General features: G+C 39.6%; 1 protein-coding gene across 1 annotated transcript in view; it reads left to right on the top strand.

The window, feature by feature from the left end:
* The window catches only part of LOC129702224 (protein POF1B-like), a 79,436-nt gene that overhangs the window by 47,937 nt on the left and 7,484 nt on the right, over positions 1 to 24,015 (top strand). Inside the window, exons 7-13 of the mRNA XM_055643879.1 lie at positions 6 to 39; positions 2,969 to 3,049; positions 6,115 to 6,207; positions 9,336 to 9,449; positions 11,079 to 11,231; positions 17,154 to 17,264; positions 19,502 to 19,630. Of these exons, the coding sequence (XP_055499854.1) occupies positions 6 to 39; positions 2,969 to 3,049; positions 6,115 to 6,207; positions 9,336 to 9,449; positions 11,079 to 11,231; positions 17,154 to 17,264; positions 19,502 to 19,630 (715 nt within the window). The remainder of the gene's footprint in view (positions 1 to 5; positions 40 to 2,968; positions 3,050 to 6,114; positions 6,208 to 9,335; positions 9,450 to 11,078; positions 11,232 to 17,153; positions 17,265 to 19,501; positions 19,631 to 24,015) is intronic.

Genomic DNA, 24,015 nt, shown 5'->3' with positions numbered 1-24,015 from the left:
GACAGACAGGGCAGTTTGCAAATGAATCTTGATCTCAATGTAAGTACTGCAGCTTCCTGATAATTTATAAGATAAGTAGGGTGTGATTTATATTGACAACTGTTGACAGATCTTAACGTCATACATGTATATCATCAGAACTATTTTTAATGTCAATAAGAGTAATAAATCAACTGTTAAAAAATCTTGTTAAAATGGAGCAGGAAGCATAAAGTATTTGCAATTTTCACTCTTCTGACGATATAATGTAACTGCCAAATAGTGATTTAAAATAGGTAGTATTTATAACATTGATTTATGCATATTTGTTTTGTTGTATTTTGGAAGGTGATAAAGTTTTGATGGTGTGCTGCCATTAATAATGTATTTGCCCTCTTACCCCTAATTTTGTGCAGTCATGAAAATTCAATTAATGAAACCAAAGTAAATACCAAGTAATAACCGTGCTGCTATTTGTCAAGATTATTGAAAAAATGTAAACACATTCAGCCAATCCTTCGAGAACATAATGAAAACGTATTGTTTTTAATAAGTTGCAGTGAAATTTTTGTCCATGTATACAGAAACATTTCAAAACATGCTCCAACTGTGTTTTGGTGTTAAAGTACAGATGTTGAGAGGATAAAGAGGAACACATCATTTAATTAATTCAGAATATACAAAATCCAGACAGACTGGGGGATATTTAAATGTGAGATGGATCAGGTGCAAACTAAATGCATTTTGATTTGGAATAAAGAAAGATCTGATGACAAAGAGGAAAAAAAAAGATGTGATGGAAGAGTAAGATGGAAGAGGTGATGGAAGAGTAAGAAATTATTCATGCACCAAATTATGGTTTCCCCTGTCGGAGAATTTCCAAAAGCTTAAGATGAAAAACAGATATAAGGACTGCTTGGAGAGAATTGGTTTATCCTTTGGTAATAGTGTTTTAGCTTGTTATGGTGAATATAAATAAGAGTTTGAAAAATTTTAAGAATTAGAATTGATAAATGCTCATTAAAATATCATTTTAAACTCTACTTAGCAATAATGCGGTTGGGCTTCAGGGAATCTAAGAAACATTATGCAAAAAAGGTGGCCATTCATTTCACAGTCAACATTTTTATTTATGGAGTGATCCATTCCATTTCCCCTTTAATGGGATAAAATATGATCCATATTTGGATTAATTAATGACAAAAAAATAGAGCTGACCAGCAGTGAGAAATACAGTGCCCGCCATAATGTTTGGGACAAAGACCATCATTTATTTATTTGTCTCTGTATTCCACAATTTGAGATTTGTAATAGAAATAAAATCACATGTGGTTAAAGTGCACATTGTCTGAGTTTATTAAAGGACATTTTTATACATTTTGGTCTCACCATGTCATTAAGAAGAAAGAGAGCACTGGTGAGCTTACTAATCACAAAGGGACTGATGGGCCAGGGAAGACCTCCACAGCTGATGACAGAAGAATTCTCTCTGTAATAAAGACAAATCCCCAAACAATTGTCCGACAGATCAGAAACACTTTTCAGGAGTGGATTTGTCAATGACTACTGTCCGGAGAAGACTTCATGAACAGAAATACACTGCAAGAGGCTACACTGCAAGATGCAAACCACTGGTTAACCGCTAAAATAGGATGACCAGGTTATAGTTTGCCAAGAAGTACTTAAAAGAGCAACCACAGTTCTGGAAAAAGGTCTTGTGGACAGAGAGACGAAGATTAACTTATACCAGAGTGATGGCAAGAGCAAAGTATAGAGGAGAGAAGGAACTGCCCAAGATTCAAAGCATACCACCTCATCTGTGAAACACAGTGGTGGGGGTGTTACGGCCTCTGCATGTATGGCTGCTGAAGGAACTGCCTCACTTATCTTCATTGATGATACGACTGCTGATGGTAGTAGCATAATGAATTCTGAAATGTATGCACACATCCTATCTGCTCAAGTTCAAACAAATGCTTTAAAACTCATTGGCCGGCGGTTCATTTTACAGCAAGACAATGATCCCAAACATACTGCTAAAGCAACAAAGGAGCTTTTCAAAGCTAAAAAATGATAAATTATTGAGTGGCCAAGTCAATCACTCGATCTGAACCTAATTGAGCAAGCCTTTTATATGCTGAAGAGAATACTGAAGGGGACTAGTCCCCAAAACAAGCATACGCTAAGGATGGCTGCAATACAGGCCTGGCAGAGAATCACCAGAGAAGACACCCAGCAACTGGTGATGTCCATGAATCACAGACTTCAAGCAGTCATTGCATGCAAAGGATATGCAACAAAATACTAAACATCACTACTTAGATTATGGAATGTATGGCAGAAAAACAACTGAAATGCAGAAATTCAGTCCTTGCTGGATTGATTCAGTGCATTTGAATTGGATGGCAAGTTCTGATCCATGTTAAAATAAAATGTTTTAAAATAATACCCCCACAAACCTGGAGAAATACATGACATCAAAAATGTCTGTCTTCATCAAAATGTAATGTAAATCACATGAAGTATCTGCTTGGAACTGACAACTTTAAGATGAGGTCTGGCAGTCCAGGACACTATAGGCCATGGATTGGCCAAGGAATGGACGTGCAGCATAAAATCTGATTTTAAAGACTTCTTTGCTTTTCTTTTTATATTAATATATGCCTCTTCTATGGTATAAGTCATTGTTACTTGCAGACCAAGAACATGAGTAGCAGCTTAACTAGAGTAGAAGAAGGAAAGAGGAAAATGGTGGAGGAGAGAAGATGGTAGTTGGCTGGAGGAGCTAGGACGCATGCTGGTGTGACTTTTTTTTTCCTATTTTTGCAATTTCACACAATATTGCAAAGATATTTACATTTAAATAATAATTGTTGCTTTGATTTTTTTTCAGCAATAGTTTTGTGATGGTGTTGCTGATTAACATGTATGTGTATCAGCCTTTAAAAATGTCTCAAGCCCTAAACAGAATGTTTTTATTGTTATCCAGGGTACCAATGAAAATCTTGAAGCTCTGATACCAAAAGGGGTATCTGAATTGACAAAACAACACCTGCGCTATATTTTGCAGGTAAAATCTAATATATGTCAACTGTCAGTGAAAAATTGAAATTGTTCTTTCGAAAGGAGAGCACATTCTGAAGTAGTCTTTCTACTTGAGGTTCAGTTATATTAATAAGTGGTGCCATTCCTTCATGGAGGGATTTTCTATTTTATTGCATCTCCATAAACTATGACCACAAAAAGGCTGACCTTTTAGAGTCACAGAGTAACACAGCGTGGGAACAGGTCCTTCAGCCCAACTCGCCCAGACCGGCCAACAATGTCCCAGTTACCCTAGTCTCACTTGCCATGCTTAGTCCATATCCTTCCAAACCTGTCCTATCCATGTACCTGTCTAAACTTTTTCTTAAACAATGGGATAGTCCCAGCCTCAACTACCTCCTCTGGCAGCTTCTTCCATACACCCACCACACTTTGTATGAAAAAGTTACCCCTCGGATTCCTATTAAACCTATGTCCTCTGGTTCTCGATTCCCCAACTCTGGGCAAAAGATTCTGTGCATCTACCTGACCTATTCCTCTCATGATTTTGTATACCTCTAAAGGATCTCCCCTCATTCTCCTGCACTCCATGGAATAGAGACCCAGCCTACTCAACCTCTCCCTATAGCTAACACCCTCTAGTCCTGGCAACATCATCGTAAATATTTTCTGAACCCTTTCAGGCTTCACAATATCTTTCCTATAACATGGTACCCAGAACTGAACACAATATTCTAAATGCAGTCTCACCAACGTCTTATACAACTACAATATGACCTCCCAACTTTTATACTTAATACTCTGACTGATGAAGGCCAAATGATGAAGACCCCTCCAGAACAAGGGGTCACAGTTTAAGGTCCAGAACAAGGGGGTCACAGTTCACAGTTTAAGGTCCAGAACAAGGGGTCACAGTTTAAGGATAAGGGGGAAATCTTTTAGGACCGAGATGAGGAAAACTTTTTTCACACACAGAGTGGTGAATCTCTGGAATTCCCTGCCGCCGAAGGTAGTTGAGGCCAGTTCATTGGCTATATTTAAGAGGGAGTTAGATGTGGCCCTTGTGGCTAAAGGGATCAGGGGGTATGGAGAGAAGGCAGGAACAGGATACTGAGTTGGATGATCAGCTATGATCAAATTGAATGGCGGTGCAGGCTCGAAGGGCCGAATGGCCTTCTCCTGCACCTATTTTCTATGTTTCTAAATGCCAAAAGCCTTCTTGACCACTATCTACCTGCGACTCGACCTTCAAGGAGCCATGCACCTGTATTCCTAGATCCCTCTGCTCTACAACACTACCCAGAGGTCCTGCCCTTTTTCGACATTTCAAAATGCAACACCTCACACTTCTCTGTATTAAATTCCATCAACCATTCCTCCGCCCACCAGGCCACAACATAGCATAAAACCATGCCAAGAAACCAAGACTTTGATAATCATAAATGTCTCCCAAACGTTTGTGGATTTTTTGTAGAACTGTTAATGGAAATGATGTGGTCTTTTTCTAAAAATAAAACCTTTAACAAGTTGAACAAGAGTATGAGAACATTTGTTTCTTGCTGCTCCTAAAAATCCAACTTTTATTTAACAAATTAATGGAAAATTAAGAATGGTGCTTTGGCCAAGGACAAAATAGGGTAACATTTATAAGGATGCAAATTTATGCAGAGTACTTCTATGCGTGCCCAAGTTGCCTTGATTTTTAAGGTGGATTTGGCGGATGTAGTGATGCACAGCTGATGCACAAACCCAGGAACTTCCGTCAAGAGATCTTTACCTTCAATGGTCCAGGAAAAAAATTAGTTTACAGCACATTGTACACCATTTGACTGGGCCTGATCTTCCATTGTGCCTCTCTGCCTATACACTTGTTTCTTATGTGGAAGCCCTGATGTCAAGAATGTCACATCTGTTGGTTCTTTGGTGCCACTGCTCAACATGGTAAACTACAGAGGTAGACCTATCAATAAAATGTCCTTCACTGAAGAAAGTCAACTCCCAACTAACATCTGTGGCTAATACAACAGACTGTCAAATTTCACCTAATAATTCTAAAAGGTGCACTCACACTTGGTGCAAATATATCTTTGGGCTGTTAGTGTAAGCTTCTGTCTGCAAACATTTTCAGCTAGTTCTTCTTGCATTACAACAGAAGACTCCCTATTGAGTCTTGTATGCTTGTGTAGAACCAGTTTGTGCTAGGAACGATGGAGGCTGCAGAAAATGGTGGACTTTGCCTGATTCATCACCTCCAAACAATTGAAGGGTTGTAAGGATATGCTGCCTCAAGAAGGCAGCTAATATCATCAAAGACTCCACCACCCTGGGTACTTCTTCTTGCATCAGGGAGCAGATACAGGAGCCTGTGAACTGATACCTTCCATCAGGTCCTTAAACAAGCCCAACCTAACTATCCTCCCCCCCCCCCCCACCCCCCAAGCAACCTGGTCACCCCACATTTCCACCAATTCCCTGCCACTTACGCACAGTGGCCAGTTATCTATCAATCTGCACGTCTTTGAGATGCGAGAGGAAACCACAACCAGAACACCCAAAACGTCACCTATTCATGTTCTCCAGAGATGCTGCCTGACTCGTTGAGCTACTTCAGCACTTTTTTATAAACCACCATCTGCAGTTCCTCGTATCTTAATCATTCAGGTTGATTAACTTTCCACAGAATCTGATAAATCAAGATCTTTGCTGGAGTTTCTAAACAGGTTCCTTTCAGGTGCTTTCCCCACTTGTTATGCTATAATTATCATTATAGCTCGGAGTTTAACAAAAACAACCTCCAAACATCATAACTGTTGGCTTGCAGCAAGAGATTAAAGGAAAGTTTATTTTTGTTTCATAGTGTTACAGAAAACCCATTAACAGTACTTTATTGCATTGTTAATTAGCAGTTGTTACGGTGCACATTAAATAATGCTAAGCCATATGGAAGTACTGCAATAGTAAATCTACTTGTAGCTTTTGGGGGTCATCGGTTTTCTGATTTCTTCAGTTTGGTGATAAAACTTGCAGAAATGTATTCCTTATTTATCGTGGACAAATTGGACTGATATTCTGTATATGTTTTTTTCGCAGACAAGGTTTACTGTGGACAAATCCTTGCGACTTCTTTTGGAAACATTCAGCAGCTTACGTGAAGATCTACTCCATCTTCAGGACGACCTAAGAGTACGTCCAAGAGTTGTACCAATTTAGTTGAGAATAATTAATAAAAGCAAAGCAAAATTAAATACGTCATGTAACTTGGGTTACTAATCTTAAGTTTAATATGGATGTGTTTCAGCTCGCATTGTTAACATATTATCAAAGCAGTAAAGGGAGATTCGTAATTGTATTGCAATGATAAAGAGGCCAATAGATTCTTTGGGAAGTATTCATTCTACCATTTCAAATCAATTAGTTTTAAATACATGTTTATTTTCCTTCAAATTCATATTTTAATCCCCTCTACTAACTTTGCTGAAAGGATTAAAATGTACAATACAATACAATACAATTTATTTGTCACTTGAACCTCATAGAGGCTCAAGTGAAATGTTGTTTCTGCAGTCATACATACAAGAAAAAAAAGACCCAAGCTGCGGAACACAATGCACACAGACATCCATCACATTGCATGCTCCCCGCCTCTCCGTGATGGAAGGACTAAGAAAAAAAGTTTACCCCTTCACCCCCACTTCACATCTCCCCCCGATGTCAGAGTCAGAAAGTCAGAGCCCCCGGCGGGCGATAACAATTGTCCCGCGGCCATCAAGGCCGCGCCGGGTGATGCAAGGCCGCACTCCGGGTCTTGTTGTTTGGAGCCCCGGGCGGGCGCTGGCAAAGTCCCGCAGCCGTTGAGAGCCACGCCGGGCGATGATGTAAGGCCCCGTTGTTCGGGTCATCCGAACCCCGCTACTCGGGTGGGACCTGTACTGCAATAGTAAATCTACTTGTAGCTTTTGGGGGTCCTCCGAATCTCCGAGTCTTCGGGTCGCAAAAGCGCAGAAATGTATTCCATCGGGGACCGCTCCACCCGCTCCAGACTACAGCCAGCAAATCCTTGTGACTTGGTGAGAAAGGTCCGCAGCTCTGTGACTGGAGCCCCAGGACGTTCAGGACTGCTGGAGGCCGCGTCCACGAGTTGTAACAGTCCCAACGACAATTAATAGACCAAAGCACAATTAAAAGGTCGGGTTCTTGGGTGCAGGGGAAACATTTTTAAAAGTTTTTCCCCCCCATTGTTAACCCCCCCCAAAGCCCCCCCCCCCCCCCCCCCCACACACACACACACATTGCACACACACACACATACACATACCCCATCAAAAAAATAAAAAATACATTAAAACGGGACAAAAAATAACAAAAAGACAGACGGACTGCAGAGGCCGCTGCGACGTGAGTCGTGCCGCCCACCGGAAGTAAATGTGTTATTGGATAAGTAGTTTGGGCATGATAATTATCAGCAAACAGGCCAACAGTAGCAGACACATGGGATCACCACCACTACCTTGGTTTCCCTGCAGGTTACACACAATCTTGAATTCAAAATATGTCACAGCTCGCAATCACCATGTTAATGCCAATTAGGAATAAGCAATAAATGCTTTGCCCAGCACCTGAAATTAATCACCCTATGTAATGCGAGCGTCCCATACCGCAAACAGATATTCTGAATTCATAGCACAGTAGAAATATTTAAGTGTTTGTTGGGACTGCGAATATTGTTGCATCACCACATTGTTGGTCTTGGACTGTGGTCCACAAATATCATCAAGACTGAGAACACAAGTTCTGTAATGTGTAGGAAGGAACTGAAGATAGACACAAAAAGCTGAGTAACAGAAGAACAGGCAGCATTTCTGGAGAGAAAGAATGGATGACGTTTTGGATCAAGACCCTTCTTCAGACTGGTCAGACTTCTCCCCAGAGATGCTGCCTGTCCTGCTGAGTTACTCCAGTTTTTTGTGTCTATCCACTAGTTCTGTAATGTTCCATTGTGCAAAATTATTTTAATCTTTGACAGATCTGCTACATTTCTGGATGTGATACAATACTTCTCAACCAAAAAACAAGCACTGAAAGAAATTAGTAACTTTATCCATGCACCATGTGCCGTTTGGTAAATTATGGTCCTCACTGCTTATGGCATATTTACACATGGTAGTAACTGACATGAATCGGGGTCATTGATGAGCATTGCGAACAGCTAGTGAAGAGTTCCCACCAGAGTGGGAATCTATGATCTCATTTTTCGCTTGGGCAGCTTATGGGCATTGGTATGAATATTGATTTCTCTAACTTCAGGTAGCCCTGGCATTCCTTCTCTCTCTATCCCTCCCCCACCCAAGTCGCACTAGCTTCTCGTTTTCATCCAACAAACAGCTAACAATGGCCTGTTTCCTTTATCATCGTTACTTTTTTGCATATCTTTCATCCATTGTTCCTTACCTCTCTACATCATCATCGATATCTCTCGTTTCCTTTATCCCTAGCCAGCCTGAAGAAGGATCTTGACCCAAAACATCATCCATTCCTGCTCTCCAGAGATGCTGCCTGTCCCACTGAGTTACTCCAGCTTTTTGTGTCTATCTAGGATTTAAAGTTAATGTTATGCATGTGACTTTGCTAATAGCCCATAAATTATATGTCAAATGATACAAAGTGTCCAAGTTGTTATAATATGGGAACATAAGTCTTGCACATTGGAAATTTGCTCTATACAATACCCCATTTTACTGAGCATGTTTAAGCATGGAAGGATTTTTATACACTGTAGGCACAAGAGACTGCAGCTGCATAAATCGCTAGCAAAAAACTGCTGGAAGAACTCAGCAGTTTAAGCAGCGTCTTTGGAGGAAATGGACAGATGGTGTTTCATGTCGGAAACCTTCTTCGGACTTGAGAAGGGTCCTAACTTAAAACATTGTCTATTTCGCTCCATAGATGCTGACTGACCTGCTGAATTTCTCTATCATTTTGTTTGTGTCCCTTGCCCAAGACCATTTTTTGTTGGTGAAAGAGAGACCAGCATTCAGTTTGATTATGATGAATCATTTTACTTATGCAATTTTGTTTGATAGTGCATACTTTATTGGAAACACAAGCTTGAGGCACAAATCATGGAGAGGAATTTGTAAGCTAGTTGCCATTTGCACATTTCATTTAAATCAAATGGTTCAAATATTACAGACATTATGTATGTGTTTTCATTTCTATAATAAATACAAATACATTTAAAGTATAATAAATACAAATACATCAATATCATATTTTCATTTGTATTAATATATTCCCTTCCTTTTCTTCTACAGAGACTTGCCACAGACAAGGAAATGCTGGAAAAAGACTTGGGTTTTAAATCGCAAAAGATGGCAGAATATTCACAGCTCTTGGAGTCCGTACGAGAGAACAACCGACAGTTGCAGGTAGAGTAATGTGATTATGTTTTACTGTTGTGTTCACTTTTCAATGTTAGAGCAAGCAGGTAATTTGAAAATGGTAGTTGATGATTAATGATATGCAGAGTGGTGCAAAGAAAGGGCAGTGCTGCTGCCTCAGCTCCAGTGCCTTGGGATCTGTCCTGACCTCTGATGCTGTCTGTGTGCAATTGCACAATATCTTCTGTGACCACCTGGATTTGAGTATAGAAGCTGGGATGTAATAAAATGTACAAGGCATTGGTTGGAGTATGACCATTTTGGTCGCCCCTGAGATTTACTAGAATGTTGCCTGGACTAAGTTACAGAGATAGGTTGAATAAGTTATTATTCTCTGGAGCGCAGAAGGTTAAGGGGGACTGATAGAGGTCTAAAAAGAGAGGGATAGACTGATGTGGAAAGCTTTTCCCATTACAAGAGGACATGACTTCAGAAAGGGACTGCAGGTAGAGGTCAGGATACAAAAACAAAGCTGGAACTGACTGTTAAGGGGACTAAAAAAAAATTGTTCGGCACGGACTTGTAGGGCCGAGATGGCCTGTTTCCATGCTGTAATTGTTATATGGTTATATGGATTTCTCTGGGACTACATTTTATTACGCGTACTTCAAGAAATCTTAAAATTTCATTACAATAACGCAGGAAGCTGCAGGTAGAGGTCAGGATACAAAAACAAAGCTGGAACTGACTGTTATGCAATAAACCAGGTATAACTTATTAAATGCAAAATTGTTCCCATCCTACTGCTTGGGAAATCGTAATATTGCTGCTTATCTGTTATGATGATCTATCACCTGTCAGTGATGTCTGTGCAGTAAAAATAGAACATAAAATGTAATCAGTGCAGATATTTAAACTATAGTGGTGACACACAAGCTCAGCCTCACCAGTTGTTTAACTTGAATTGCTGACCCACAAAAATATAGCACTGCAGAACCTTGTTCAAGTATATTAATGGGTTTGAGGAGAATGTCATGCAATCTTAATTTTCCCCTCCATTACTGGCAAACAGTGGCTGCAGTGTGTACCATCCACAAACTAATATACCCTAGGCTACCCCACAGCACTCCCCCAAATGTGTGACTTCTACCACCAAAAAAGGGCAATGGCACCAAGAAATGGGAACATCATCACCTGCAGGTTTCCCCCACATTTTCCACTACCTTAACTTGAAAATGTCAGTTTAGTTTATTGGCCCATAGAGTGAAACGCTTTTTGTTGCGGGCTAAGCAGCCAACAGAAATCATCATTGTATCATTTATCATCATTGCTGTGTTGCAATCCTGTATGTCATAGACCAGCAGCAGAGACAATAGCTGCAGTGGTTCGACAAGGCACCTTACCATCAGTATGTCCCTGGCAGTTGTGAGTGGTACTAAATGCTGGCCTTTGGTGACAAAAATGCTAGGCATTTTAAATGGTATCACAAAGTGCTTATTTTTTCACAAACAACCATCAACCATTTTCACATGTACAAAACTGCAAAAGTTTGATAATTACAATGGGTTTTATTAGATTAGTTGACAGTGTGCTGTATTACAAAATTAAGTGTTGAATGTGAATAGAAAATTATGTTACAGAGGCATAAATCTCCATGGTGTCTCTCCTTTGATTTAGAGTACCATAAAAGAGAGTGGTTCAAGCCATCGATCCCTTGAGGATTTGATATTAACTCTGAGAAATTCTGAGGCAGATAAGGAATTCCGCGTGAAAGAGTTGGAATTCAGCAAGAGAGCTCTAGAACAAGATAACGAGTCACTTCGTCAACAGGTAAGGACAAGGACATCTCTATGCAATTAAGTATGCAAATATTTTTCAAGTAAAGGAAAGCGAAGACAATCTCTTCCAGTGATACATTGTATCCATTCATTGGTTGGTCATTGTCAAAGGGGACATCGGCTCTGTTATCCACTTGTGGTTCACGTTTTTATGATTTTTGAGTGAATAACAGGATAAAATAAAACATGTGAAAGGCCAGAATTTAATGGGAGTGATGAGCCAACCCCCTGCCCTCATGAATGAATCTTCCTGATGAGAACTTGCTGAGTGAGAAGAGCAGCAACCTCTGAGCACTAAAATGATTTGGCACCCAGATAAGCCAAGCCCCAGGGTGAACAGGCTGGCAAGTTAAATTAAGATTGTGAATGTCCAACAAGTTGAATGTAAGAGATATTCAAACACAATAAAAACATTTTTTAAGCAATAGAAAATACTTGAATTAAGTGTATTTAAATTATTTTAATTAATAGGGTTTATTACCTTTAGATTACATAATTGAACCTTGACATTCAATAGCATTTTCTTCATCACATTCCCACTATCAATCTGCCAATATCCAATATCATTATAAACAACGTAACTGCTGCCTGAGCACTGGATGCAACAGCTCAGGGGCTGGGTATGCATTGAAGATTGACTCGCAATCTGAGACACCACGGCCTTTCCTTTGTTTGTAGGGCATAAGTCAGAAGGATGATGGAATACCTTACACTTACCTAATAGCTCAAAACCATCCAGCCCAAAGTAGCCCACTTACATTTTTTTTAACCATTGGTGTACAATAACAACAGTCAAATCAAAACACACTCTACTTACTTATCAAAGCTGCTTATAATATTTTATAAACCCCCAATCTCTACCATTGAGAAAGGCCAGGGCAATAACAAATGTGCGTATCACCACAACCAGGTTTATCTCCAAGTGACACACTAAACATACTTGTTAATATACTACTGTTCTTCTTCTTTTTCATCTGGTCTAAGACCAGGAACATTCCATCCACCAGCACTGTGGGAGTGCTTTCACCAGAAGATCAGCAGCAGTTCAAGGTGGCTCACCACCACCACCTTTGCAAGGGCAAGTAGAGTTGGACAATCTATGGTGGTCTTCCCAGCAATGCACATAATCTAAAAATTAAAGGAAAAAAAAAGAAAAAAAAAATTGCCTTTTTCACTTGCAGCCATTCTTCATTTCAAATAAATGCAGTAAATCTGTACCAGGTCTAAAATGGATTAGATGGAGGAGGTAGATTTCTCAGCACAATCAGGAAGTTGTGGTCTACTTCTGGGATTATGACAGTGCACAGTTGGATGATGGAAGCAAGGAACTGTCATGACGTTCACAACATGCTTGTTTAGGCACTCTTATGCAAGGCCCCCAACTTCATGATTACACTTGGTATTTCTTATGAATATCAGGACCGTGATGTTTTACTCCTCCTACAAAATGATTTAAACTGAGATAGCACCCAAGGATAAGTGTAGCCCACTATAACCTCGCAGGGAACAAGAATCCACCAGGAAAAAGGAGGGAATGTTTGTCTGGCGAATGAACAAAGCACAGAAAACTGTTCATGAAATCAAATTATTTCTCTTCCACATCTGAATTTTCTTTGGGTGTTTATTTTAATAGCTTTTCACACATTAGGGTTAATTTTGTATTGGGTGTATATTATATTTATATATATTTTCTCATATATATTATGTGTGTGTGTTTTAGGATGTATATATTAATTATATACCTTATTTCATATATTTTTATATATATATATATATTGCATTTGAATAGCTTTGATATATTTGCAACCATATAAATATACATGTATGCCCCACTGTTACACTTAGACCTTGAGTGTAAGTATCTTAGATATTTGCTTATGCAATAAGGCACAAGAGAATAGCACCTTGGTAGCTTATAACCCAATGTCATGAACATCAAGTTCTCCAATTTCAGTAACCTATCCTCTCTTTCATCCGCCCTGCTCTCCCATCACCTGAGCCTGAACACACCTTTCGTTCCACTTTCCCAGTTCCTTTCCCCTCCTCAATCTGCTCATTTTATGTTCTTTTGATAAACTAATGCAAGAACTTACTTAGGGCTTGCTTCTCAAACAAATACAAGGTGATTTTTAGGGTAAGATATTATTAGCGATACAAAAGTTTGTTAATGCACTTGGGTCCCCAAAACCATGAAGCATTGGGATCATAGTAAATTAAGAATTTAATTACTTTGAAAATGAAGGATCAATAAGCATATCTCTAAAATTAATAAATGTGTTTTATGCCTTTTGATTTTTCAAATAGGCAAAATTCATTATGCACTCGGACAACAATTAAATTCCAAAGATTAGATCACTATTCCATGAAAATAATACCATGAATTAATATGTTTATCAATAAAAATGGGTTAAACATTCATTGATATATTTTGGCTGTAAGGTGGTGCCATTTCCTGGTCCATTCTTTAGTTTCACCGGGTGGCTCCAGCAATGGCTGCCTCGCCAACAGTCTGTCTGGCCTTCCTTCTTTTGTTGTTTGTTAGTATGTGTTAATTGTATGTTTTTAGTGTTCTTTAGCTTGTTTTATGTGGGGGAAGGGGAGTTGGGGGAAACTTTTTCTAATCTCTTACCTCGATGGAGTTGCAATTTATTTCCGTATCGTATCTCCGTCCTCACTGCGGTCTAACATCGAGGAGTTGGCGACCCCTGCTGGAGACCGATTTCGAGAGCCCCACCACGGAGCTCGCGGTCTTTAGTCAGACCGCCTTTGGGAACTCCAAGCCGTAGGAGCTTCGATCGCCCTGACGCGAGGAAGGGAATTAGACTTTATTGCCTTCCATCACAGTGAGGAACATGGGGAATTTACTGTGGTGGATGTTTATGTTAACCTTTATGTTGTTGTGTGTCTTGTTGCTTTTTTTTAGTATGGCTGTATGGTAATTTGAATTTCACTGTACCGAAATTGGTGCATGTGACAATAACCAGACCTTGACCTTGAAATCAAATGAGCAGCAGAGTATAGCAAATGTCAACACTATCCCCTGCTCTTGAAACCCTTGGGAAATAACTCTGATTGTTTCATTATTGGAAAAGCTGTTAAATACAGTTTAATCTTTGGGAAGTTACTTTGTGTCATCTCCAATTTTAGGTAACTCGACTTCCCCTATTTTACCTCTCTCCCTTTATTTCCTCCTTTCTTTCCTGTGCCCTACCTCGATACGCAACCATTTCACGAAGAGCCCCAACCCAAAACATTCTCTAGAGATACTGGCTGATTCGCTGAGTTACTGCAGCATTTACATATCCTTGTGTCTACAAACCCCTCACAATGTCTATGGTGATTTAATTTTATGTTGACAGCAAGTCTTGTTCTGTAACGGTTATAACCTGGTTCCCTTGCATGCGTTCTACGTTTTAGATTAGTGGTAGTTGAAATCCTCAAAGTTGTATTTGTCAATTAGTTCATCAAAGTATGCCTATTGTTTAGAACATGTTTGGCTTGGGCAGCTGGCAAGGGAACAAAATTGCTTGCACAGAAACGTAGCCTGGCCCAAACACACATTAATGAATGCTAGAGCACATATTTTCTATCATCGGAGATTTTTAGAATTGGTAGCAACTCCTAAGGCCAAATTCGAGATCTCTCCCTGTGGCTGGTGGTGAAAAAGATGTTTCATGACAAATGACTGAATGTACACTTAGTTGCTATACATTAAAAAAAGATATAATTTCCTTATTCTCTGATATTCTGTGATTCTAGCTCTGGCTTCACTAATGAGAGATGGATTAGTAACATTAGTAAAATTATTTGCCTCACTGAAAACTATCACAGTGTCCTATTAACAAAATAACCATTCATCCTAAATAGCAACAGATCAGCAAACATTTCTGCTGCTAAAATACAAAAGCCCTAGGCTATATTTTTTACTCATGGTGTAGCTTACTCACAAATGGCTGTTGATTAGTTCAGAATTCTGCAGGAGATTTGGTTTAAATTGCCTCACTATACGCATCTGGAGTGATAATGAATCATTTATCTGCTTTGGATTGTATCCGTTTGTCTTTGGGAGCATCCTTTTATGCAAGATGTCGGGTTAACCCGAAACATTTCACCGGGGGAAATTTGAAGGATATGGACAGTTAACAAGGGGAAAAAAGAACGAGGCCTCAGGGGTTGTTGCACTTGGACAAATTCTGAATGTCCAGCACCTGTTTGTGGGTGATCTTCAGTGACCTTTGTCAAGGTTGAAGGGCTAAGTAAAAGTCCATGTAATAGAATTTGGGAATAGGGGATGAAGTAGTCTTTGGAACAAAATCAATTAGGGTAGCACATTTAGGAAATGCCTCTTGTGGTATGATTATGACCATAACGAATGAGTACTGACTGCATGCACAAAATATAATGATAATGAAGATAGTCTGACTTCTTTGATATTAAATGAAGATACAATGAACTATAGTTGCTAGTTTATCAAAAGAGAGGGACAGCATCTCTGGAGAACATGGATAAGCACGTTTTGCGTTCAGACCCTTCTTTAGATGATTGTAGTAGAGGGGAGGAAGCGGGGTGGGGGACAAATCCTGGCAAGTGGCACATGGATAGTGGACCCCTGCATCTTCAGGAGATGTAACACTTGTCCTTATACTCCTCCCTCACATTCTTCAAGGGTCCCCAGGAATTCTTCCACATGTGACAAGGATTTTTGTACACCTCCTCTAACCTCATTTTCTGCATTTGGTGATCTTGATGAGCTTCCTTTACATCAGCAAGACCAAGCGTAGATTTGGCGACCGTTTCAGTGACACTTGAGCTCGGTTGGCCAAGGCCTGAGTGCTAATCAACTCCACCTTCCATTCCATAGAAACATAGAAATTAGGTGCAGGAGTAGGCCATTCGGCCCTTCGAGCCTGTACCGCCTTTCATTATGATCATGGCTGATCATCCAACTCAGTATCCCGTACCTGCCTTCTCTCCATACCCTCTGATCCCCTTAGCCACAAGGGCCACATCTAACTCCCTCTTAAATATAGCCAATGAACTGGCCTCGACTACCCTCTGCGGCAGAGAGTTCCAGAGACTCACCACTCTCTGTGTGAAAAAAGTTCTTCTCATCTCGGTTTTAAAGGATTTCCCCCTTATCCTTAAGCTGTGACCCCTTGTCCTGGACTTCCCCAACATCGGGAGCAATCTTCCTGCATCTAGCCTGTCCAACCCCTTAAGAGTTTTGTAAGTTTCTATAAGATCCCCTCTCAATCTCCTAAATTCTAGAGAGTATAAACCAAGTCTATCCAGTCTTTCTTCATAAGACAGTCCTGACATCCCAGGAATCAGTCTGGTGAACCTTCTCTGCACTCCCTCTATGGCAATAATGTCCTTCCTCAGATTTGAGACCAAAACTGTACGCAATACTCCAGGTGTGGTCTCACCAAGACCCTGTACAACTGCAGTAGAACCTCCCTGCTCCTATACTCAATTCCCTCACTGGACTTTCTGTCCTGGGCCCACTCCTTGCCAGAGTTAGCCCACATACACACTATCCCACACAAAAGCTGCCCTGTATTCTGCTTGGCAAGCTTACAAACCAAGTGCATAAACATTGAATTTAATTTTAGGTAACTAAACCCTGCTCCTTCCTTCAGGATGCACACCCATTTCTCCCTTTACCCTTCCCCTTGTCCTTTTCCACCAATTCCTCTAGGTTTCCTCTTAACTTCACATTTCATGCCTCTTTTATCCTTATCTTTTCTCTCTCCCCCCCCCCCCCCAATCTATAATAGCTTACTGAAGAGGGATCCTAACCTAATAAAACCATGTTCTCTAGAGATCGAACCTGAGATAATTTTTCAAAATGCCACACGACTATCCATGCTACCAACCATGTTTTTACACTGACAATATTATTCGTTGTTTACAGCTAATGAAGAGTCCATCCACTGCAACATTTACCACTGACACTTCAAACAATTACTATGAAATGGTCAGTAAACTCCGTGAAGAAAAGGACAAGGAAATCAATGTTTTGAGGGTAAGGAAATTAATTTCATGCCGTAATCTCCTATTGAAAATTGTAAAATCTTACCACATGGTTAGAGGAGATTGTGTCTGGGTTGGTTGGAAGATCTGTCAAATTAGCCTCGATGCTCTTGCCAGGGAACTTCTATCTGTGGGTGTAAATTGGTCATAAAATTGAAAAGGTAAAATGGAAACGGATTCTCCCATTGTTCGTGTGTGGTGTATTAAAATGTTACTTTACTTGAAAATCAATGTTAAGGTCATGGAAATCTGCAGGCCAATTAAAATATAGATAGCCAATTATTACAAAGTTATCAGGAAACTAATCAGGTTACATGCAGCCTTTCTTTCAAGGAGCTGTCGATAGAATGGAGAGGTTGCGGTGGTTAGTCTCAGAACAGAAAACGTTGTAGAGAAATCCAGTGGAGTTATTTAAAATCTTGCAGGTAGAGATTAAATATTGACCATTTTCCCCCCATTGACTGGGAGGTCAGGAACTTGGGGTCATAGAATGAAGGAGAACTTGGGGTCATAGAATCGGCAGGAGAACCAAAGGTGATATCAGAATTTTATTTTGCACAATGAATGATTTGGATCTTGAATGCACTGCCAGAGAGGATGATGGGGGGAGTCAAATTCAATTGATGGTATGTGGGGCTGGACTAGGTATCTGAGAAAGAGAAGTTGCAGTTACTATAACATCAGGCCAGTAGAATTCATAGATCACAATGGCCACCTTTTGTGAAAAATAGAAATCAGGGGGCTGAAATATTTTTATTAGAAGTGATGTACAATAATATAAGACATAAATAATATATTACATTTCATGTACAACTTATTTTAAATTTAATAGTAGAAAAAAAAGATTAAGAAAAGCAAGAAATATAGAGAGAGAATATTATATAGCTCGAAAAAGAAAAGAAGGTGATGTGAAATAAGCAAAAAGAAAAAGAATAGAGGAGAGAAAAAGAGAAAAGAAAAAAAAAGAGAAATTGAAAGGGATATGCCTCCTTCGTATCTTTACCCTTCCCCTCCCCCGGTTCTCAAACAATTAATTTCTAAGGTTGTGTTGCACCACATGCTTGTAATAAGTCGATAAATGGAGACCAAATCTTTAAGAATTGGTCTCATTTGCCTGATAGGAGGAATCTCATATCTTCAAGGTGTAACATTTCCAACATGTTTGAAATCCACATTTTGAGCGTTGGTGTGGGTGCATTTTTCCAGAATATGTATAATTATTTTTGCCGTTATTAAGCCCTAATTAAGTAGACATTTTTGAAACTAAGTCCAGCTTACATCCGTCTTCCATTGATCCGAAGATAATCAGTTCTGTATTGCGGTTCAATTTTATTTTATTTTACTTTTTTAATATTAGAAGCAAACATTATAGTAAAACACTTTTCATGTACATCAATCATACATTATTAAAATTTTTAATTGTGGATTGATTCTGCTTCTAGTTTTTTTTTATATAGATAGAAAGAGAGAGAAAGAGAAAAAAAAAGAATTACAAATGTCAAAAATGAAAAAAAACTGGAATGAATTACTAATAATACTTCGGATCTTGGGCAGTTCCTTCTCTCCTCCATACGTTGCTCTTGCCATCACTCTGATATAAGTTAATCTTCGTCTCATCTGTCCACACGACCTTTACCAAGAACTGTGGTTGCTCTTTTAAGTACTTCTTGGCAAACTGCCATTTTATTTTTGCGGCTAACAAGTGGTTAGCATCTTGCAGTGTAGCCTCTATATATCTGTTCATTAAGTCTTCTGCGGACATTGGTCATTGACAAATCCACACCTGACTCCTGAAGAGTGTTTCTGATCTGTCGGTCAGGTGTTGGGGGTTTTCTTTATTATAGAGAGAATTCTTCTGTCATCAGCTGTGGAGGTCTTCCTTGGCCTGCCAGCTCCTTTGCGATTAGTAAGCTCACCAGTGCTCTCTTTCTTAATGATGTTCCAAACAGTTGTTTTTGGTAAGCCTAAGGTTTGGCTGATGTCTCTAACAATTACAGATTAAACACAGCTATAATTTCTACATGGTGAAACCACAATGTAGCAAATATTTTTGAAAACAAAATGTATGTCTTTTAGAAACAATAACACTATAACTGTTCTTTAAAATAATGAGTAAAAATTGGTACTGTCTGGTGTCTTTGCAATGTTGTTTTTAAGAGGATGCTATATTGTTCATTTGAGCTATGGATATGCATTTTTATACACTCACAACGTCTTGGTCTCTTTAAGTCCCAAATCAGCAATATGAAACGTGAAATGTCATCCGGACAAGACAGTAGCAGCAGCATGCAAATTAAAATAATGGAATACAATAACAATCTGAGTGAGAAGGATTCCATTATTCAACAGAAGAATGAGGTAAGATCACGTTGCTTGTATCTGATTTCTTTGACATTGTCACATAAGCATCCAAATGAATCAGTAGAATTAGACGCAGGACAATGCCCAGTATTGTGGTTTTGGACTAAAGTTGCTGTGTTCTAAGATACCCAGTGCCAGCATGGGTTTTGACTACATCTTTTCCCCACATGTAGAGTGCAAAATCACCACCAAGCAAGAATTGTTTCTTGGCAATAGACTGAGCAACATTGGAACAACCTGATTTCATGTTGCTGCCATCCGGAGTGGTGCCGCTGCCCAAGCAGCAGCGGCTCGCCGGCAGTCCATTTGTCTTTTTTTTCTTTTGTCTTCTATTTGTCTTGTTAGAGGTATGTTTTGGTTTATTTTTAGTTGTGTATATGTGGGGGGTGGGGGAAAATTTTTAAAATCTCTTCCTTCAACTGGAACGCAATATTTTCCTTGTCGTGTCTCCGTTGTCGCTGAGGCCTAACATGGTGGAGCTGGCGGCCTCCAACTGGAATCGACCTGAGAGCTCCGGTCGCAGAGCCTGTGGACTTGCCATCACGGAGCTGGCTGACTTCGGAGGCTATGGTGTCGCTGCTGCTGCTGTGACCCGACTTCAGAGCTTCGGAGGCTTTGGCCACGGGCCCTGGGGACAGTAACATCGGGAGCTCGCAGGCCTCTGGTTGGAGACCGACTTTCGGGAGCTCCCGCAACAGCAGCTTCGTCCGCCCCGAATCGCGGGGTTTGAATCGGCCCGTCGCAGGGCCTTTCATCACCTGGCGCGGCTTAATCGTCTGCGGGAACTACCATTGCCCTCTGGGGGGCTTCAACATCAAGAGCCTCGATCACCTCGACACATCAGTTTGACTACCTGACCACGGGAGAAGAAGCAGGGAAGAGATAAGAATTTTTACCTTCCATCATAGTGAGGAATTAAATTGTGTTAATTGTTGCTTTTTGCTGTCATGACTGCATGGTATGAAATTTCTTTTTGTTTGAATGACAATAAAGGAAATTCAATGAAGTCCAGGCTTTGCTAACAACTTTAGTTTTAATAAACTGTAAATTCTAACGTGTGACAAGTTTTACCCTGTAGAGTTATTCAACTGGAACTGCAAGTTTTGATTAAAAGGTTATCGAGCTGAAACATTAATTCTGCTTCTCACTCTATAGATGCTGCCCGATTAATTGAGTTGCTTCCAGTATTTTCTATTCTACATTCCAGATTTCCAGCAACTGCAGTATTTTGTTGCAACTTACTCTGCTTATATCTCAAATAGATTGCAGCTGATCTGTAAATTGGCCAAACGCAGATGTGACATTTCAGCTTATTCTGCCTCATTCCAAGGCTTTGTTCTTGATTTCCTTGCTATCTTTGTAGTTTTTGCTTTCAGTGGTATGGCATTTCTGCTGCTTTTTCTTGATCTCCCTTGTGGTTTTAGCAGCAACATCTGGAGAAATCCAACAGTGATGTAATATCTGTAAATTATTTTCTCTTGGATTTTGTCTGAAAATATGACGTGGGTTATGATTATTTTTGTAGAACTTGTACAAAATTATATTATGCGTCTTAAATTATATGAATACTTTCCCCTCCAGGTTTGTAAATTATTGTTGTATTTTTGGGATATTTCAATAGTATCTAATGGCCCCAAATTGTGTATCATACGCCATCTCAACCCAAACACCATGCCAGTTCTGCCACTGTTTAGCAATGTTACAAAATTTTGAGATTTTTAAAATCAAGTCTGTAATTTATCCCACCAGATAAAGCATAAAAAGAAGTTTAATTTGACACCAAATTCACTTTCATATCTTCAGTATTAAAAAACTTATGGCCATTTTCATACTCGGAAATTAGCATCTTGTTCCCTATTGCTTTTTCATTGACTTAACACAAAAGCCCATAACTTTCTTAAAAATTAAAATAAATTTTCAATTATAGATTGAAGCATTCTGAAACAAATATGAAACAATCTTACTTAGATAACTTGAAATGAAAGCATATAATTAGTTAGTTACCCAATTGTAGCTAATTACAAAATTCAATTACTAGATCTAAACATCTATCCATTTCTTAAGAATAGATTAACATTTTTAAATAGCCTAAGTGTCCAAATAACATTCACACAAGAATTCACAAATATAACATAATTTTTAAATCTCATTGTCATGGGTTTATAGGCCAAATGGAAGGAATTTAATGTTTAATACCTGTAAATTAATGGCCATTTAAATCAGCTTGCGAATGGGTTTTTCTGGAACGCTATCAATTGTAATGTTGCGGTTGTAAATACACTGTCGGTTCGTTCGGGGGACAAAATCACCGTTTCGCTGCTTAAAATTAAATGTGAATTAAATACATGAATTAAGAAACACTTTTATACATAAAAATAATCTACTATCTTTTACCTGTCCCCTACGTAAAATCCGGCCCCGTTGTCGGCATTGACGACTTCAGAAGCTGATTTTAAAATCACTCCAGTGAATAACTTGTCAGGCGAATTAATTTTTTTTTAAAAAGGGCCGTTGGAACGATTCCTCAGCCAAAACCTGCACTCCAACAAAATATAATACAGGACCAGGTAGTGAAAACCGCGTTTTAACCCCCCCCCCCCCCCCCCTCAAACGCGCCAAAATCGCGCACACGGCCAGTGGCAGAATTGCAGCGCCGCTGAAGGTAAGTATTGTAACATACCTACACTGTTTATAGGGAATTGTATTAAACTACTGTGATGATTAATGCATAGTGCTTTCTACCTGTTGAAGCATTGTGGTCTATTACGCTTTGACCCAGCAAACTAAGAACATGGCGTTCAGTTATGCTGCATTCCCTGAGCTCATGGTCCAGTCATGTCAATTTTAGATTATCTTACAGGCACGTCTAGGTTTGCAACCAGATATGAAGCACTTCTGTTGATAACTTGCCAACTGATGGTACCTTCAGGACTTTAACATAATAGTGTAATTCAGCCTATTATAACTTCGCTTCGGAAATATTACTCTTATTTGAGCTCCATCCCTGATGATAATCTAGCTGCAACTGAAAAGAAAGAAAAGGTCTGTAACAAATAGAGGCTGTTGGGGTGGCGTGCCTGCTTTCACTGGTTGAAAAGAAATACTGCTGTCAATGACAAATAATTTTGGTAAGCAGGCACATTTGTAGCCTATAATTGAAGATAAAAAGAGTTGGTTATTTATAAATATAATATAATTTAATCACTACTTGCTGGGAGTCAAATACCTCAGTAAAAACCTATAGACATTACACACATAAACCTGACTATACCCTGCGGCAGGAAGCTGTCTTGATGCTGCATGTTTCTAATTCATGAATTAGTGCTACTTTACAGCCTATGGATATAATTTCAGGCAGCATTCAGTAACCAGTGCTGATTGTAACCTTGCCTATCAACAAGTGGGGCAGCACAGTGACATAGCAATAGATCTGCTGCCTCATAGTGCCAGAGACCCCGGATCGATCCTGACCTTGAGTGCAACCTTTGTTGAGTTTGTACGTTCTCCTTGTAATCATGTGGGTTTTCTCCAGGTGATCCGGTTTCCTCCCACATTCCAAACGTGCAGGTTTGTAGGTTAATTGGCTTCTTTAATTTGCCCCTAGTGTGTAGAATGTGAACGTGGGATAACACATAACTGGTGTACGGGTGATTATTGGTTGGTGAGGACTCGGTGGGCCAAAAGGTCTGTCTCCACACTGTATCTTTAAACTAAACTAGATTGAATTGAATTGAATACATTTTATTAGCCAATTATGTATACATACAAGTAATTTGCCTTTGTGCTTTGCTCGCAAATAACAACATGGTATATAGTAGACAATTAAAAATAAAATATTATAATTTAAACGTGAAGAATGGGAAAAAAAATACCAGAGCACAAGGATGCTACAGGCTTTTGGCTGTTGAGTAGAGCTACTGCTCGTGGAAAAAAGCTGTTTTATGTCTGACTGTGGTGGCTTTGACAGTCTGGAGTCACCTTCCAGAGGGAAGTGATTCAAAGAGTTTGTGGCCAGGGCGAGAGGGGTCAGAGATGATCTTACCCGCTCTCTTCCTGGCCCTTGCAGTGTACAGTTCATCGATGGGGGGAAGGTTGCAGCCAACAACCTTCTCGGCTGATCGAATGATGCGCTGCAGCTTCCGGATGGCGTGCTTGGTGGCTGAGCCAAACCAGACTATGATGGAGAAGGTGAGGACAAACTCTCTGATGGCCATATAGAATTGGACAATCATTGCCTGTGGCAGATTGTGTTTTTTCAGCTACCGCAGGAAGTACATCCTCTGTTGGGCCTTTTTGGAGTCGATGCACGGTGTAGTTAGATCTTTTATAATCTAGAATGGATTTGTCATCTTTTCCAAGAATGTAAAAATGAGTGCAAATGT

The sequence above is a fragment of the Leucoraja erinacea genome, chromosome 12 (genome assembly GCF_028641065.1).
Source record: "Leucoraja erinacea ecotype New England chromosome 12, Leri_hhj_1, whole genome shotgun sequence".
NCBI lineage: Eukaryota > Metazoa > Chordata > Chondrichthyes > Rajiformes > Rajidae > Leucoraja > Leucoraja erinaceus.
This window is presented reverse-complemented; position numbering and strand designations above follow the sequence as displayed.